Below are 18,329 nucleotides of genomic sequence, written 5' to 3' on the forward strand. Positions count from 1 at the left end.
TGGTGTTTCTCAAGGTTCAGTTTTAGGTCCGCTATTATTCTCTATCTATACTAATAGTTTAGGTGAAAATGTCGAAGAAGCAACCTTACATTTTTATGTGGACGATACCGTGATGGACTGTGCAGGTCCCTCGAATAACGAGGCTGTTGTTAAATTACAGGCTGTTTTTAACATTATTCAGGCTCAGCTCTCTGAGCTTAAGCTTCTTTTAAATGTGGATAAAACCAAGGTAATGCTCTTTTTTAAAGCTAAAGCTAAAAATACACCAGAGACTGTTTTGGATATTGTAACTACGCAAGGAATATAACTTGAAGTGGTTACCTGTTACAAATACTTGGGTATCTGGCTTGATGACTGTCTCACTTTTAAATTTCATGTAAATAACCTGCTTAAAAAGCTGAGGGTTAGGCTGTTTCTTGCTTGAGGCCAGGAAAAGGCTAGTCACTGTGACCTTTTGACCTGTGCTGGACTATGGTGATTTGTTATATATGAATGCACGTGCCCATTGCCTGAGGAAGTTAGATGCTGCGTATCACAGTGCACTGAGATTTTTGACAAATTGTAAATCACTTACGCATCACTGTACACTGTATACCAAGGCGGTTTTGCCATCGCTTACTGTACGGAGGCTCAGTCACTGGTACTTTTTCATTTACAAAGCCATGTTGGATAAACTACCATCTTATATCTGCTCCCTGATCTCTCGGCAAATTGAAAGTACTTATGGCCTGAGATCGCATGCTATGGTTTTATTAAATGTGCCAAGTGCTAGGACTGTCTTAGGGAAGAAAGCTTTTAGATGTGCAGCTCCACTAACATGGAACAGTCTGCAAGCTAGTACCACTACATGTTTTTAAAGCTCTGTTGGATGCTACAAAATCAGATGCTGTTGGAACCTGTACATGGGGATAGATATGTAAATTGTAATCCCTGTACATTTTGCTGTATGATGTCCTTTTGTTGTTCTGTTGTTTATGTTTTTATGTTTTCATGTGAAACCTACTGCTGCAGGTCTCCCTTGAAAAAGAAATCATTGATCTCAATGGGATTTTACCTGGATAAATAAAGGTTTTGAATTGAATTGAATTGAATAAAACTATTAGTATTAATTATCCAACTAGACCAAATGTGTCAAACTCAAGGCCCGGGGGCCAAATCAGGCCCTTGGTGGATTTATTTCGGCCCGCATGATAATTTCTAATTACTTTTAGATCTGGCCCGCCGGTATATTGCACGCACACCTTCACTCCATCCTGAGGGTCTCCTCAGCTCAGAGCCTGAGCCCAAACATTGATGAACTTGCACCCAAGATGAGATGCCAAGTATCTGCTTGAACTAGCATCACAGAGCAGCACACTGAGTTTAATGGATGTTTCCTTCTGCACTTTCTCTCACGAAAACAGTGCATGTTTGGTTTGTTCTTTGAGGGAAATCGTTTTTTTGAAGCTGTTGTTGGCCTGTGGAGAAATGTAATCATAACAAATTACTCTGGAAAAGCTGCAGATAGAGCCATAAGAAATGAATGCAATTGATTATTTAATGTTTAATGTTGTTTTTATAGGCAATAATTTAAGCTTTGTTATTTCCAGGTTTAATATATGCAATAAGTTCATTTCAATAAGTTTTGCAATAAACATTGAACCTGTCCGGTCCTCGACTAGTACACACTTTTTTATTTTGGCCCACTGTGTATTTGAGTTTGACACCCCTGAACTAGACGAAGCTACACCTGATGTATCTTAATCCATAATAGTACATTATAATTCATGTCATTTTTGTTGATAAAAATATGAACCTGCAAAGTAACTCATCTTGTCAAATAAATGTAGTGACTAAAAAGTAGAATATTTTGTTCAAACTTGTAGAAAATTACATTACATGGGAAATATTACCTCAATATTAACTCAGGGATGTACTTATGTATACTACTTGGTTACGTTTCACCAAAGAAGACACAATATACTTGTCCCTGTGAGCAAATATGCAGAAATTACTGCTTATAATTTGCCATTATTTCACGAGCGGCTGTTAAATATCTACCTTTCTACGGAAGGAGTTTTTGGCCACACACAGCAGGTAATTACCCCTCGATCTCCCAGAGAGATGTAATCTCTCACAGGATAAAGAATCACTCGGAAGTGGATTATTTATTTGCCCACTGAGCAACTAAAAGGATTTATAAAAAAACAAAACAGCAAGCATATCCGCTCTGAACGTAAGTGGACGGTTTTATAAATTAATGTTGTGGTTGTTCACTCTTTTCTTATGAAAGGAAGAGATTTAATTGAGGCTTACAAATGTGGTCCAACTTTTTATTAAGTGCGCCCTTATAATGTTTTTACTTTTCTTTATAGATCAGCTGTGAGCTACAGAGCAGTGCTTTGTCCTCCTGTATACAGCACTTTTAATACACAGTATGCAGCTCAAAGTGCTTTAACAATCAAGCACACAACAAAAAAGAACACCAAAACATACAGTACAGAAAATAAGACATTCCATTTGAATGTTAAAACCTATTAAAACATGCAGCGTATTAACATGATACAGTACATATCATTTCAACAGACACAAATAGGCAAGAGAATAAACACAACAAATAATCAAAAGTAATCAAGAACATCAGAGAACAGACTCAGAAAAGTGAGAAAGACAGAAGACAAACAGAATCAATATGATATGAATAATAAAGACCAGTGGACTAATTCAAGGAGGATTTTGCTAATTAAAAATGATCCCAAAAGTTTTCAGCTGCCGTTTAAAAATGTCCTCTGAGTTTGCCTCTCTAGTATCTCCTGGTTTCTAAAGTGTGGGACCTTAATGGATGAAAGCCGCTCTCCCAATTATATTTTAAAAAGCCTGCTTTGGGTTCACACAGGGACGTAAAACAACAGATAATCTCTGAGGAAGAGAGTGCCATTAAGAGCATTGTCTACCAGTATATAATGTTGAAAATAATCTGGGAGATAATGCAGTGTAGCCAGTTTGCCATTCTGCTTCCTGGATGCCATTTTCAGCACCTATGAGCTGCCAATATTTAAATGATTCATGTCTATTATGTTATAAATAAGCCTATCATTGTCACTTGGCATCAATAAAAACAAAACAGAGGGATGAGCAGCAACAGATGCATAAAGGAAGTGATATCTGAGTGGAACTGGATACAGCTCAACAATGGGGTTTCACATGGAGCTGAGGCTTCCTCGGGCGAATATGCACTCTTTGTAAACTCTGAGGTAACTCAAGCAAGTCGACAACCCATCGACATCGCCAGAGACAGATGATTACAGAGGGAGCTCCAGACCGACAGCTTTCTTTAATTCCTTCAAACTCGGCATGGAAACAGACGCTGACAATCTAAGAAAAATAATTTCTAAAAAGTATAATAATTAGTTTTTTCCTTCCCCTCCATCGCCTGAGACAGGTGAGAAGTCTATGTATTCCCAATGGTGCATCTATTCATGCATAAAGATTAGATTGCATACTTTATTTCTCATCAGTTTGTTTGTCAAATCACTGACGTGGAAATAAAACTGCTCTGAAATGTTTCATTACAGCAGAAGATGTTTTTTTAAAAGTGTTGTTGTTGTTTGTTGTTGCAACTAAAGTTTGACAGTAGACTGATAACTAGAGAATGCAATTCCTGAATAAATTGCTAGTGGGAATGCTTTATGCTGAAAAGCTGACGCTGAACTGCTATGCTGAAATGTAATATGTAAGAAGAAAGTGAAGAATTTAGATTGAAATGACACATGCACACTGGGGGCTTGAATGTGTGATGAGAGAAGAAAAGAAAGTAAAAAGGCTTGGAAAAGCAACAGAGTATATTTGACCTGCAAACTTCGGAACTAACTTGATGGTGAATGATCTGTCGCCATGCCAACGGCATTTGATGAAGTTATAAGAAAACTGTGTTTCATAGCGGGCATTGTGCTGCCATGGCAACGGCATGTCCCCTAGATGTCTTCACGGCTGGACTGTTGGCACACATGTGAAGTTTGAGCACTTTTTGAACCTTTTCATAGGAGTTATAGCGACATCGTCTTTTATGGCGAGGGATGCGTTTCCATGGAAACGGCATATGATGAAACCCCATAATTGACGTAGAGCTGTTGAGGGCTGTACCGTTAACCATTATCTGAAGTGTGGTGCTGTTTTGACCCTTATCATAGGCGCTACGACAACATCGTGTTTTATGTCGAGGGATGGGTTTCCATGGAAACGGCATATGGTGAGATGTCAGATTTGACGTAGAGCTGTGGAGAGGTGATTTACAGGTGAAGATTGTGGGACGACCGGACCGTGTCCATTGGAGCTACAGCGACATCGTGCTTTATGGCGAGGGATGCGTTTCCATGGCGACAGCCTATGGTGAGATCTCAGATTTGGCGTAAAGCTGTTGAGACATGGACCGGTGATATACAAGCGAAGTTTGGGGGATGATCGGACCGTGTCCATCGGAGTTGCAGCGACATCGTGTTTTATGGCGAGGGATGCCATAATTGACGTAGAGCTGTTGAGGGCAGGACCATTAACCTTTTTCTGAAGTCTGCTGCTCTGAGCATGTCAGTTGGAGCGATGACATCATCGTGTTCCATGACACAGGTGTTTATATTTGAGCTAACGAGGTGTGCAGAGATCACATGTTTCCATTGTTCTGAATGAGAGATAAACCTCTTACATGTGAGCGTGTTGTTGAAGAACCGTAGGAGATATCGGTGAAATTTCAAAGCGTGAAGCATCTCAAGGAAGTTGAGCATCTGAAGTGTGCTTTTTGTGTACTTTCGGGTCAATAATGAAGCCTTTTTGGCAGTTTAACTAAAGGCGTGCGGCTGCTGCCGTGAGGAAATATCAGCCTGAAATTACAATGGGCTTTAATGGAGGCGTGTTGAACGTTTTTGTCACTTCCTGCCCTCAAAAGGCATTTTGTTCAATTATTTTGGTTAATTTCTTTTTACCTTTCAAGCTATGAGATGTTTTCCTACGTTTCTCATGAAGAATTATGTCTCAGGAATGTAGGGTTTGGGAATTATGGCAGGTTTAAAGAAAATATGAAGGCAAATTTAAATCTGTCCTCCACTCTAGCTGTGACATCACACACTCTAAAATCTGAGGAAGGCCTCTTTACCAAGGTCTGAACAATGTTTAATATCTGTAAAAGTAAGAATCAGATTTAAAAGTTGTGTTACACGAATAATGTCAGAAAAGAAAGTGAGGTTTCTGAGTGAAAGTATGAAGGAGCAGTTAGCAGTTGGAGTTGCATGAAGATTGTTGAAGTCTGAGGAGTTCTCCATTGACTTCCATGTTAAAAATGTGATCAATTATGGGATGTATCTCTGGAATTATGAAAGTTATGAATGAGAAAAGTAATAGCCATCGATTCCCGACCGAGCTGAACGCTTTGATGTTTGAACGTAGTTTCTGCGATGTGGAATGTGGGAGAAGAAGAGGCGCAAAATAACCCGGCGGAATAATAAAGAATTCCGTGCGGAGCATAACAGATAGTGGGAATGCTGTATCAGCATTCCCACTATCTGTTATGCTACGCACGGAAGCTGTAAATCAGTATTATATATCAGACATTGGGAACCCAATTGTCCACTGAAACTTAAGTTAACTTTATGAGAGACATCTTCTTCATTCTGTCCATTTTCATACTGTAAACTTTGTGCATTCCTCTGTATATGTTGCACATTTACATTCATTGCTACAGTATACCTCTTTAAAAAAATCTACATGCTTAAACATGCACTACATAGCAGCAACAGTGAAAAACAGGTTTCACACATAAAATAGAAAACAAATAAAGATAACAATACATAAATAAAGTGATACAGTAACTGTTGAAACAAGATATCACGACAAAGGAAAGGGAACACCACAAAAAAAAGAAAAAACAAGGGCCTCTTTAAAATAGGTTTTTAAAGTGTATATACGCTCATTTTTTGCAGTGTTTATGTATGCAACATTACACACCACAGCAAATTCCTGTGTATGTGTTAACCTTTTGGCAATAAACTTCATCCAGACATCACAATACAAGCCGTGCAGGTTTCCCAGAGACACAACTTAACAAGTTAGAGCCATGGTGCAAAAGTTTTAAACCAAACGTCTAAGAATAAAAGTCAGACCCTGATGGCAGATATGCAGATTATCACACCTTTACTGCGCGTTGCATAACCATTTGTTCTCACCTTCATCACGTTAATGTGTTTGCACTTTAGATTTTAGATATTTTTACCTTTGTAATATATTCATCTTCATCTGTTTATGAGTGTAGTCTACTGGACGTTATTCTTTTTTACGCATATTGTGTTGTGCCTTTTTATTGATGTCTCTTAATGTGTGTGTATGTGTCTATGTATCAGTATGTATGTGTAATATATAAGTGGCTGTACAGGTGTATGTTTTTATATATTTTGTAATCTTTGGGATGGTGAGAAACAGCACTTCGATCTCCCTGTCTGTCTCCAACGCATAGAGACATTGACGACCAAGATGACCTTGACTTTTTGACTTGCAATGCTATCCTATGTTATCCTTCAGACATTAAAGGGGTCATGCAACATGTTTTTCTGCCATTTAATTGGCTCAGATTACGCTCTATGTCAGGTTGACTGAACAGCTTTGTCTGTGGTTGTGTTCTTGTATTACAGTCCCTTTTTGTGCATGATTACACATTATTAACGCCAGAGTACATTGAGTTCTCCTTCCACCATAAGGAATTGCCACAGCAGCAGTGATTTGACAGCTTGAGATGATTCATTCAGAAATAACATTCATAAACTTCCATTTCAATTCCCTCTTCAAGGTGTGATCTCTGCTCCCAGTCCCACCCCTGACGGGCAGTAGTGATATATTCACTGGAAAGACTCCGGTTCTGTTACTTTAGATGCGGTTAAAGACATTAAAATGTACTTTGTTGAAGAAGAAGTATCTCAGACTGGTCGGTTTAATGGAGCTGGAATCCAATTTACCGAAACACCCAATGTAAGAGCGGAGCAATGTGTCATATCAAATGTTTGGTTGAAGAAAATTCTATAATATCGATGCATGTATATTTCAGCAGGTGTAGTATGCACAACGTCTTTTTTTAACCAACAGTGCATTGTGGTTCTTTTAATTAAGCCCTAATCGTGGTATTATTCCATTGTTATTCGTGTTTATGCTCTAAATGTAATTTAATATACAGGGAAATACACACATTGACTTTTCCCCCTGAAGTTAAATAAGAGGATCGATGTCACGCTTATATCTGTACCCTGAATATGAAGCCAGCACCAGCACATGATTGACCTAGCTTAGTATACAACTGAAACCAGGAGGACACAGCTAGCCTTACGGTGTCTAAATGTAAACACAAACAGCTACAAACTGCATGTGACTTAAACCTCATTCACACCAACGGTGTTTCAGGGCCGATTCGGAGATGGAGCTTGAAAGCACCGGGTTTTCCTGTTCACACCGCAGCGGAGCAGCCTCTTAGCTCCGGAATCCGGTTCCGTTCAAGCACCAAAAAATTGTCCGGCCAGAGCAAAAGCACTGCATGCGTCACGCTTACGTCGAGGCGGGGGCAGGGGCGGGGGGAGGGGCGGGATCAACTCCTGAACAACAACAAAAAGCCTGCGTTTTATCCAGTTTGTACACAACGATGGAGAAACTTAACAAGCAGCAGTGGTCCACTGAAGAGACCAGCTACCTACTGGGAATCTGGTCTTCTGAAGAGGTACAGAGGAAGCTGGAGCACAATCGGCCATTGTTGTTATTGTCGGTGTCAGCTGTGAGGGGTTTCTGCGCGGTTTGGCTTTATGAAGCAGACACGCAAACGGTTACGTCATGACTCAATGACGCAGCACCAGTCGGACTCTGGGCAGTGTGAAAAGAGCCAGAGCTAAACCGAAGAACCGGTTCTGAACCTGAAAAGCTCTAGCACGGAGCTTGAACCGAAGTTGCGTTGGTGTGAATGAGGTATTAGTAAGGGTGGCAACATCTTAGTCCTTTGTTAAATCCAATGTTTTCTGACAGAAACAAACCCACAAACTGACAGACTGTATCTTATTTCACACAATGTGGGTGACAAGAAACTCAAGATACCATAATGTATGTATATACTGTATATCCTCTCGTAGTTAATAGTGTAATTAATTGAAGAGGAATTTCTTTCAATTCTATACTTCAAAAAGACATATTAGGAAATATTTCATGCTCTTACGTGATATTTTATTCGACTACACGCCAGTGGAAGAACAATTCTATTAGCATTAGTTATGAATGCCACTTTTTGTCACTTTTAGACTGAAATAAGCATTTTTTGTTTGTTCTGCTTCATATTTTCAGTGTTGTTTTATTTGCTAGTGCCAAAGACGCATTTCCAGTCTATGTACATTTAATGGACAATTAAGTAATCTGAATCTGATCAGATAAGCTTCACTGATACAAACCATAGGCTGCTGACAGGTAAGGTACGTTTATTTATATTGCACATGCCAGACACAGAGGCAATTCAAAGTGCTTCACCTCATCATTAACACTTAATAATGAGACAACAGAAAGGAACACAATACATAAACACAATGGAATAACAGACTCATAAAAACCATGCATAAAAGAGATGCAGAATAGTTTAAAAACAACATTGTAAATGCAGTAGGTGCTAAAACAAGTTCAAAGACTTCTGGGTAAGCAGCCGAAACAAGAAATGTTTTTAAACTCGACTTAAAAGAGCTCATCGTTGGTGAAGACCTCAGGTGTTCTGGACATTTGTTCCATTAGTGGGGAGCTTAAACACTAAAAGCAGCTTCAGCGTGTATGGTTCTGAGCCGGGGTGCAATGAGTAAACAGGTCCTCTTCGAAGAGCAACCAAGGCTAACCCTAACTCACCATCTAAGTCTAACTCTGACTCTAACTCTGACTCTAACAAGGCCTCACCACAGCACTTCCAGAAATCTGCGCCTTTATAATCTCCGCCCGGCTTGACACTTTCTGAACCATGGAGATGCAATTGAAGCCAACAGCGTCTACTCCTCAGGTTGTTTCTAATAAGAAAAGCCTCAGGGGTGTCATATGAAGGGGGGGGGGGGGGGGGGTGTTTGTGTGGCTTTCAGAAAGCACGGGAACTGCACACTCTGACAAGAAGGACGTTTAAGTTCAGAGCGTGTGAGACTTGTCCCGTTGAGTGAAAACAATTGGCCAGTTCCAGCTCCCATTCATCAAAGTGACAGCACTTGGCCACGTGGAAATGAATGAATAAATGAAGGAGAATGCATTCAGTGTGCAAATGAAGTGGAGAGACTGTCAGTGTGTGTACCACTCAGCCCTCGTTGGAAAGATGACATCCCCTACGACTGAAATGCTCCTCACATAAGGATATCTCTCCTCTCCACCACAGTATGCATCACATACAAATGATTTCTGAGACTGGAAGCAACATCTAATATTTCCAATCCCCCCTTTTCAACCCTCTTATATTCTTATATTGTGCCAGGAGAACAATTCAATTAGCACTTTATGACTTTTTTAACAATGTTTTCATTAACATTTTATACAATAAGACACATGTACACGGTGTACAGTTACAAACATATATCTTACATACATTTCAAAATTGAATGACATTTCCAGCCCCTTTGGTTTCATTCAAGGCAGTTTCACGGTACATAGTCCGAACTCAAAATAATCATACAGTATGAGGTTTGCACACTTCAGTATCCTCATCATCTGCTCGCTCCATACCTTCCACAAACAGATTAAATGGTTTCTAAATCTTGTCAAAAAAGTCTTGCTTCTCTTTTAGTATGTTATATGACTTTCAATTTTAATCACTTTTAGACTTATATGCCATTTCAACCCAGTCTCACGGCATTTCGTGTTATAGTCACGACATTTAATCTATTGATTCACCATCACGATTTCCCCCTTTTTTTCGTGTCACACAGAACGATTTTTAAAAGCAATGTATTTCTATTGGTAGTATGTTTGTCCGTTCGGGTCTTGGAAGACCGGAAGCTGTGGGGTTCATAAAAACATGTTCTTACTCAATATCAAGACACGATTATTGTTTTTATTTTAAATCGTATAATGTCGGACTTTTTTTGTCGTCCGTGAGAAAAAGAAATGGGGCTCAGAGCCTCAGAATACAGGAATCTGTATTTTGTTTAATCTTTTTTTCCTTCTCATTTGTTATTCTTTTTTAAATAACACACTCTTATTTACTCACCAATAACACACAATTATCCTTGTTTTTATTTATTTGTTTAATTCCATCATCTCTATGTCTTCGGCCATCGCTGTGTATCGCAATGATGCTCGAAATTTCCCTTATAGGCCTACGTCTGTTTCCGGTTATTTTTATTTTGAAATTCAGTTCCTGACGGACGCCAAAAAAGCCAGAGATGATGGAATCAAACAAATAAATAAAAACAAGGATAATTGTGTGTTATTGGTGAGTAAATAACAGTGTGTTATTTTGAAAAGAATAACAAATGAGAAGGAAAAAAAGATTTAAAAAAATACAGATTTCAGTATTCTGAGGCTCTGAGCCCCATTTATTTTCCTCACAGACGACAAAAAAAGTCAGACATTATACGATTTAAAATAAAAACAATAATCGTGGCTTGATATTGAGTAAGAACATGTTTTTATGAACCCCGCAGCTTCCGGTCTTCCAAGACCCTAACGGACAAAAAGACCAATAGAAATACATTGCTTTTAAAATCGTTCTGTGTGACACGAAAAAAAGGGGAAAATCATGATGGTGAACACGAATCAATAGATTAAATATCGTGACTATAACACGAAATACCGTGAGGCTGGGTTGGCCATTTACTTTGAATGTGAACTGATTGTTGTGCAAAATGGCATCCCCTATCACTAAAATGCTCCTCACATATCTCTCCTCTCCACCACACTATGCATCACATACAAATGATTTCTGACAGTGGAAGCAAAATCTAATATTTCCAATCCCCCCTTTTCCCTCCTTCTTATCTTCTTATATTGTGCTGCTGTCATGGTTTGCCTGTGGCTGGGAAAAACAAGAGCAGTTGACCTCGGAGAAGTCGAGCATATCAACATCCCTTTTCTTGCCTTTGACTGTGAGAAGCAGAATATTTGTATGCGCCCCGTGTGGATACAGAATCGTGTGCTTCACCCCTCACTACCCTGCTCTTGAGCTATGAACTGCCACAAATTCATTATTGATCATCGCTTTCGGTTGCCGCTGAGCTGCCTCGGTTATCTATAGACATCCACGCCGGCCCACAAGTCTCCTTCTATGTGCAATTCACAACAAAAATAGGACTGTCTTTGATAAGCAGGCAGTGTGTGCTGCTGAGGTTGTACTGTAAGACACATTGAGGTCATCTCATCGGATCCTTTGCCTCTTTAATCTTTAGACCGCAGAAAGTTGCTCTTGACAATCCAATAACGCTATTTGAAAAAGCTGCTGTCTGCATTGCAACTTTCTATTTCAATATTTATGGTTTCTTATTTCACTATACACATAGAAAAGACGATATAAATAGTATGGGATTTAGCTTTCTTGCAAGATGAGATCGTGGCTAAATGATACATATGCAGCTAGCTAGACCAAAGGTGATTAGCTTAGCATAGCATCCGCCTCCCAACACCATTACATCTCACTATTTAACACGTTATATCTCATGTGTTTAATACCTACAATAACTGAAACATGTCAAATTAAAACAGTAAGTTCTTGTGAATTTAAGGCTATCTGTTGCTACCGGTCGTTGAGCTATAAGCTAACTAGCTAAGCTAAGTTGCTGTAAATGTGATGCAACTATAGTTGGTATATTTAGATTGTTCTGTACGGTAAACATTGTATGAATAATATCAGTAAGCTTGCAAAGAGTGAGATAAAGAGATCAATAGTAAGTTCATGCTCCAAAGATACCTTGACCACAAAGGGCTTAGCCTAGCCTAGCATAGCATAGCCTCCCACCTCCTCTTAAGCTACAACGTTAGCATGTTATATCTCATGTTGTTGTGTATAATAAAAACATTGAGTTGTGTTATTGTGTGCTGTTCTATTTAAGTCCTGCAGTTTCCCATTGTTTTCCATCTCTCAGGAAGGCTTAGCATAATGAGATGATATTTTATTGATCTTGTCATCTCTCTTGATGAGAAAAAAAGTAATGGTATACAGTACGTCAAACTATTCTTTATAATAAATTCTATAAGTCTGCATGAAGTTTTGCGACAGTCCTGAAAGCATTTCATCTGCATCATTTGTCATTCAGAGCCACTTTAGATGCATCACTGAGTTCTCACTTTGTACGCGACACCTTGGATCAATCCATCATCACATGAACAGAATTTAACAGCGCAGGCAACTTCTCTTTTAGTTTTTGGGGATGAAAAGCTTTTATTTTCCTCATGAGCTGTGGCGTATTGTTCTGAGAGTGACACCTCTATCATAAATTACGTACAGGCGGCATGATGGCGTCAAACTTCAGCCCGGGGTAGCAGTGGGTGGCGAGTCTTATGTTGCTTGGTTGCACAACGAGACATGTTGATTAACACTCATGTTTCTTTTGAATCAATCTCCATCACCCATTGGCCATTTTCTCCATTATAATTCATGTGGGAGGACAGATGATGGAGACGGCTGGCTGAGTGTTTTCTCTCCTATCTGCAGAGGTGGGAGGTAGGAGAGTACAAATACTTTGTTACTCTACTTAAGTACATCTTTCTGGTATCAGTACTTTACTCCACTACTTATTTTTCTGACGACTTTTTACTTTCTACTTCTTACATGTTGAACCCAAATACCTGTACTTTCTACTTCTTACATGTTGAACCCAAACACCTGTACTTTCTACTTCTTACATGTTGAACCCAAACACCTGTACTTTCTACTTCTTACATGTTGAACCCAAATACCTGTACTTTCTACTTCTTACATTTTGAACACAAATACCTGTATTTTCTACTTCCTACATGTTGAACCCAAATACCTGTACTTTCTACTTCTTACATGTTGAACCCAAATACCTGTACTTTCTACTTCTTACATGTTGAACACAAATACCTGTACTTTCTACTTCTCTCATGTTGAACACAAATACCTGTATTTTCTACTTCCTACATGTTGAACCCAAATACCTGTACCTTCTACTTCTTACATGTTGAACCCAAATACCTGTACTTTCTACTTCTTACATGTTGAACACAAACACCTGTACTTTCTACTTCTCACATTTTCCAAACAGGCTGGTTCCTTTAGTCTGAATGTGTGTTTGGTGGCGTGATCATTATTATTTAGAGTCATTGCGTGCCTATTGATTTGAACACGATCCGTGTATCCATCATTTCCTGGTCTTCTCTAAAGAAGAGGGACCAATGAAAACGTTGTCATGTTGCCGTTGTTCAGCATGGAAACATTCATTAGCTAACAATGACATTATTGTTCTATTAATATAAAGGGAGGTCAGGTACTCTTTAAAACAGCTGCTAGTTATGGGTACTTTTTACTGAAGTACATTTCAAAGCCTCTTTACTTTTACTTGAGTAAAGAAGTTTAGTCAGTACTTTTAAGTATGTTTAAACTTGAGTATCTGTACTTCTAATTGAGTAAAGGATGTGTGTACCGTACTTTTACCATCTCTGGTTATCTGTGGCACTGCAGAGGAGATTTAGCATTGTTTCCATCACACCAGGATTGGCTAATGGAGGAAGGCACATCACTGTCACATCCTCCCCCATCTCCCCCCGTCCTCCATCATCCTCCCTGACTGCAACCCCCCGGGGATCCAGAGACAACATTTACTTTGGCTGATTAAAAACCCTGCCAAAATAACACCTTGGGCTCACCAGACACCCTCTTGACAGGTGATGTATGCCTTTGTCTATACATATATATAACCACACATATTGGACGTGCAACAATTGTATTGAAAGAAGGATTTCCACTTTGACGAGCCTGTCTCTGTGAACTAAAAACGACTGGGTTTGTCACGCTTCACTATGCGTTTTTTATTCCATGCATCAAGTCCATCCTGAGGCGAATAATAAAACATTTTCAGTGTCAATCAGAGGTCCAAAAAACAATGACTATCCCTCCATATTTCTTAATTTAAGCTGTGACAGGAAATGAACTCCATATAACGCCCAATGGGAGACATTCCTCACTGTGACAGCCACCACACACGGCATGTTTATCCTCTGACACAATCTCACTTTTGATTGTTCCACAATAAGCTGATAAGTTGTTGGATGGAGGCTCGTTGTGCAGCGGATCTCGTTCGGTTGGTGTCAGACAGATTTATTTCCCCCCGCAGCACCGGAGCTCGGTCAGTTTTTCGGATCAGCCCAAACCCCCCTGGAGCTCTCGCCAATCTATCAAGTCCATCAGTGTTTCATGCTGCCTGGGGGACGCTGGCTGGCAGCCCGAATGAGCTTCCTCTTCCTCATCCTCTTCCTCATCCTGCCATCACCTCCCTGTCTGAGACACAGAGGCCTGCAGATGTGATTTGTTCTCCTAAGGTAGATTTCAGGATGTTTTTCTCACTGACATGTTGAGTAAACCTCAGGAAAGGAAACAGTACTCTGATATGTTTTCTTCAGTAAAAGCAGCTAAACTAAATTGTACAAATACTCTGTAACAAGTGAAAGTACTGCAATTAAAATCTGAATGAAGTAAAAGTACAGAAGTATTGTCATCCAAATATACTGAAGTACAGAAAGTAAAATAATTTGTTATGCTTGCTGGCAGCCCGAATGAGCTTCCTCATCCTCTTCCCCATCCTCTTCCTCATCCTCAGCCTCTTCCTCATCCTCTTCCTGTTCCTCTTCCTCATCCTCTTCCTCATCTTCTTCCTCATCCTCCTCCTCACCTCCCTGACTGAGACACAGAGGCCTTCAGATCTCCTGAGGTAGATTTCAGGATGTTTTTCTCCCTGAAACGTTTGATCTCCTCAGTGAAGGAACCAAGCAAACAGAGTAACGCTCAGTAAAGGAAGCAGTACTCTGATATGTTTTATTCAGTAAAAGCAGTAAAACTAAATTATACTACTACTCTGTAACAAGTGAAAGTCCTGCAATCAAAATCTTACTTAAGTAAAAGTCATAAGCATTTTCATTAAAATGTAATCAAGTACAGAAAGTAAATTAACTTGCTATGGCCCATTTCAGAATGATATACATTTAAGACAGGGGTGTCCAAACTTTTTTCACTGAGGGCCACATACAGAAAAATATGCGAAAGGTTGGGCCACTCACTAAAGTTAAGGTATATCGCCTCACCTCTAGTGTATTAACAGTAATAAAAATCAATCAATCAAATGTAGGTAAATCATTCTTGATAATTTATTATACTTAAAGAAAAAACTTTATACATCACATCTTTCTATGTATGGGTATTCATTTATCTATTTTCAAATAAAATCAATCAAATGTAGGTAAATTATTCTTGATAATTTATTATACTTAAAGAAAAAACTTTATACATCACATCTTTCTATGTATGGGTTTTAATTTTTTTTACAAAAAGGGTTGGCAGCTCATTCTCAAAACTGCAGCCTCAGATTGCTTCTTTGTCAGGATGGGGACCCCCTTCACAGCCCTGTATAAAGAGGGAAAAATAACAGGACAAGGGAAAGGGTAGGCTTTATTTAACCTAGTTATGCAAATAATTTATTGCGGTTGTTAACACATCAGCTAATGTTTTTTTGAAAAATGTTATCAACTTTAATTGACTGAATTTATTAAGTAATTGGGCTTTTGAACACATGAATACTGTGTAATATATTTTAACTCACCTACAATGGGAACAGCGTTGCACTTAATGGGAGCAGTGATGCTGCGCTCTGGACTGAAGGATGGCTGAAAGGTCAGGAGTAAGTTTGGTGGTTGAGATGCGAAGGACATCACAGAGATGGCTGTCGGTCATTTTGGTTCTCAATCTGCTTTTGTTCAGAGTTAACAGAGAAAATGTTTGCTCGCATATGTATGTTGTGCCAAACAGACTCGTCATTCTTTTTGCGTGGCGTCGCATCAGAGGAAACTTGGCCTTTTCCAAGCTCTGGTAGAAGTCGGGTAGGGAGAGGAGCTGATGTTGATTCTTCAGAGAATCATCACACTGCATTTCGATGAGTTCTAATTGCAGACTCTCTTCCACTTCTTCTGCATCCATCAGGAAGGGAGTTGAGAACAGCTTGATTTCTTTCTCAATGACAGAAAAATCTTGGAAGCGCTGATTGAATTCTGTCATAAGAGTTGTGATCACAGACACATATTTCCCCTTTTTAGCAGAGAGGTCGGCCTTTGGATGAGCACATTTGATTTCGGACAGCGTAGGGAAGTGCGCAAGGTTGAAGTTGCGTAGTTGTGTTTCAAAAAGACGAAGCTTCGCACAGAATGCTTTCATGTGTGCATAAAGTTGTGGTACAAGCTGGTCTTTGCCTTGTAGGCTCTTGTTCAGTGAGTTAAGATGACCAGTAAGATCAACTAGAAAGGCCAGGTCTGCCAACCATAGAGGATCACTCAGTTCATGAAGAGGTCGGTCCTTCTCTTTCAAAAACTGGTCAATTTCTGATCTCAGGGAATAAAACCGCTTCAGCACGGAGCCGCGACTAAACCAGCGCACATCACAATGATAGAGTACGTCCCCGTATTCAGCATCGACATCAGATAGGAAAGCTTGAAATTCTCTGTGGTAGAGCCCTCGTGCTCGAATTATGTTGACAGTTTTCACAACTGTGGTCATCAAATCGCCAAGCTGGACTGTCTTGGCACAGAGAGCTTCTTGGTGGATGATACAGTGCAATTTTACAGCCTCGCCTCCACTCTCTCGCACCTTGGCGCACACCATAGATGCCATTCCTTTGCGCTCGCCTGTCATAGCGGGAGCCCCGTCCGTTGAAACTCCACACAGCTTGTCCCATTTAAGTTGCATCTTGTTAATTGCACCTGACACGGCTTCAAAAATGTCCTTACCCGTTGTTGTGCCCTTTAGACTCCGAAGATCAAGCAGCTCCTCCGTAATGCAAAAGTTATCGTCAACTCCCCGCAAAAAAATTAACAGTTGTGCGGTGTCTGTGGCATCTGTGCTTTCATCACATGCAATCGAGTAAAAATCAAAAGCACAAGCTTTATGTGACACTTGATTTTGTATGTTAGCTGACAAGTCTTCGATTCGCCGCACAATTGTGTTTCTGGACATGCTCACGTTGTTGAATTCCTGCATCTTTTCGGGGCACATTATTCCAGCGACTTTAATGAGGCACTGTTTAACGAAGTCACCGTCTGAGAAAGCTTTCCCGTGGCGCGCTATGAGTTGAGCTACCTCATAGCTAGCTATTGTAGCATTTTCTTGTGTTTTGTTAGCACGGTAAAAGTACTGTTGTTGAGCCTGCAGGTTAGCTACCATTTGCTTGACTTTCTCCTCTCGCTCAGCAGCAGTGTAGGACGTGAAGGTCGGATGCTTGGTTTCGTAGTGTCGTCGTACATTGTACTCTTTCATCACTGCAACCGTTTCATTGCAAATCAAACAGACACATTTCCCCCTGACTTCTTTGAAGAAATATTCATTTTCCCACTGTGTTTGAAATTTTCTGCATTCACTTGCTATCTTGCGTTTCTTTGGTTCTGCCATTTTGTCGTCGCGGATTTTTTTTATTTGAAACTTTTTTTTGTGGAGAAGCTGCATTAGGACTGCAGCTAGTGAGTAGCTCCACCTACTGGTCAAACTAAGAACTACAATACAGTCAAGTGCAAGTTTCATGTGTGGGCCACATTCTATTCTATTTTTATAATTTGCTGCGGGCCAATAAAAAATGGATCCCGGGCCGCAGTTGGCCCGCGGGCCGTACTTTGGACACCCCTGATTTAAGATGACTGTATTATGATTATTAATGCAATAATATTTCTGCCACAGCAAGTTAACATTAAACATCAAAAGATATGGTTGCAGTTATCTTATGTAATCATCTTTAACTATCATTTTGTGGCTTTAGAAGCAACTTGTGTGCCTTTTTTTTTTTATAGATTTGAAGACGGCTTCTCTAATTTAAACTGTCACAGCAAGTTAACGCGGGGTTCATTTTAATAATGTTATGTACTGCTTCTGGATGTGTTAACCGATAATTACATGTCTAAAGTTGATTTATCAGTTTATTTATATCTTGTATAATAGCTAATAATGTAAATATGTATAAGGGACTAAACATGTCAAATAAATATTGTTGTGAGAAAGAACAACATCTGCTTCCAAAATGTAGTAGAGTAAAATAATAAAGTAGCATAACATTTAAATACTAATTAACTCAACATGTTAGTTAAGTAGAATATTTATATGTCGTTATGTGTATTGTGTG

General features: G+C 39.5%; 1 protein-coding gene across 2 annotated transcripts; it reads right to left on the bottom strand.

Annotated features, from left to right (window-relative positions):
* Positions 1–15,173: 15,173 nt before the first annotated feature.
* Positions 15,174–16,862, bottom strand: LOC307044165 (general transcription factor II-I repeat domain-containing protein 2-like). Of its 2 annotated transcripts, none has more exons than XM_079689242.1 (2): positions 15,778–16,862; positions 15,174–15,577 (listed from the first exon to the last, which is right to left on the bottom strand). In XM_079689242.1, exon 1 carries the CDS (start codon positions 16,853–16,855, stop codon positions 15,797–15,799), a length of 1,059 nt encoding a protein of 352 aa, XP_079545368.1. In that variant the 5' UTR covers positions 16,856–16,862; the 3' UTR covers positions 15,174–15,577; positions 15,778–15,796. The 2 variants fall into 2 exon arrangements, with proteins under 2 accessions (XP_079545368.1, XP_079545367.1); XM_079689241.1 differs by having other exon boundaries at positions 15,774–16,862.
* Between the last annotated feature and the right edge of the window lie 1,467 nt (positions 16,863–18,329).

Source organism: Notothenia rossii (assembly GCF_949606895.1).
Source record: "Notothenia rossii genome assembly, chromosome: 6".
NCBI classification, from domain to species: Eukaryota; Metazoa; Chordata; class Actinopteri; order Perciformes; family Nototheniidae; genus Notothenia; species Notothenia rossii.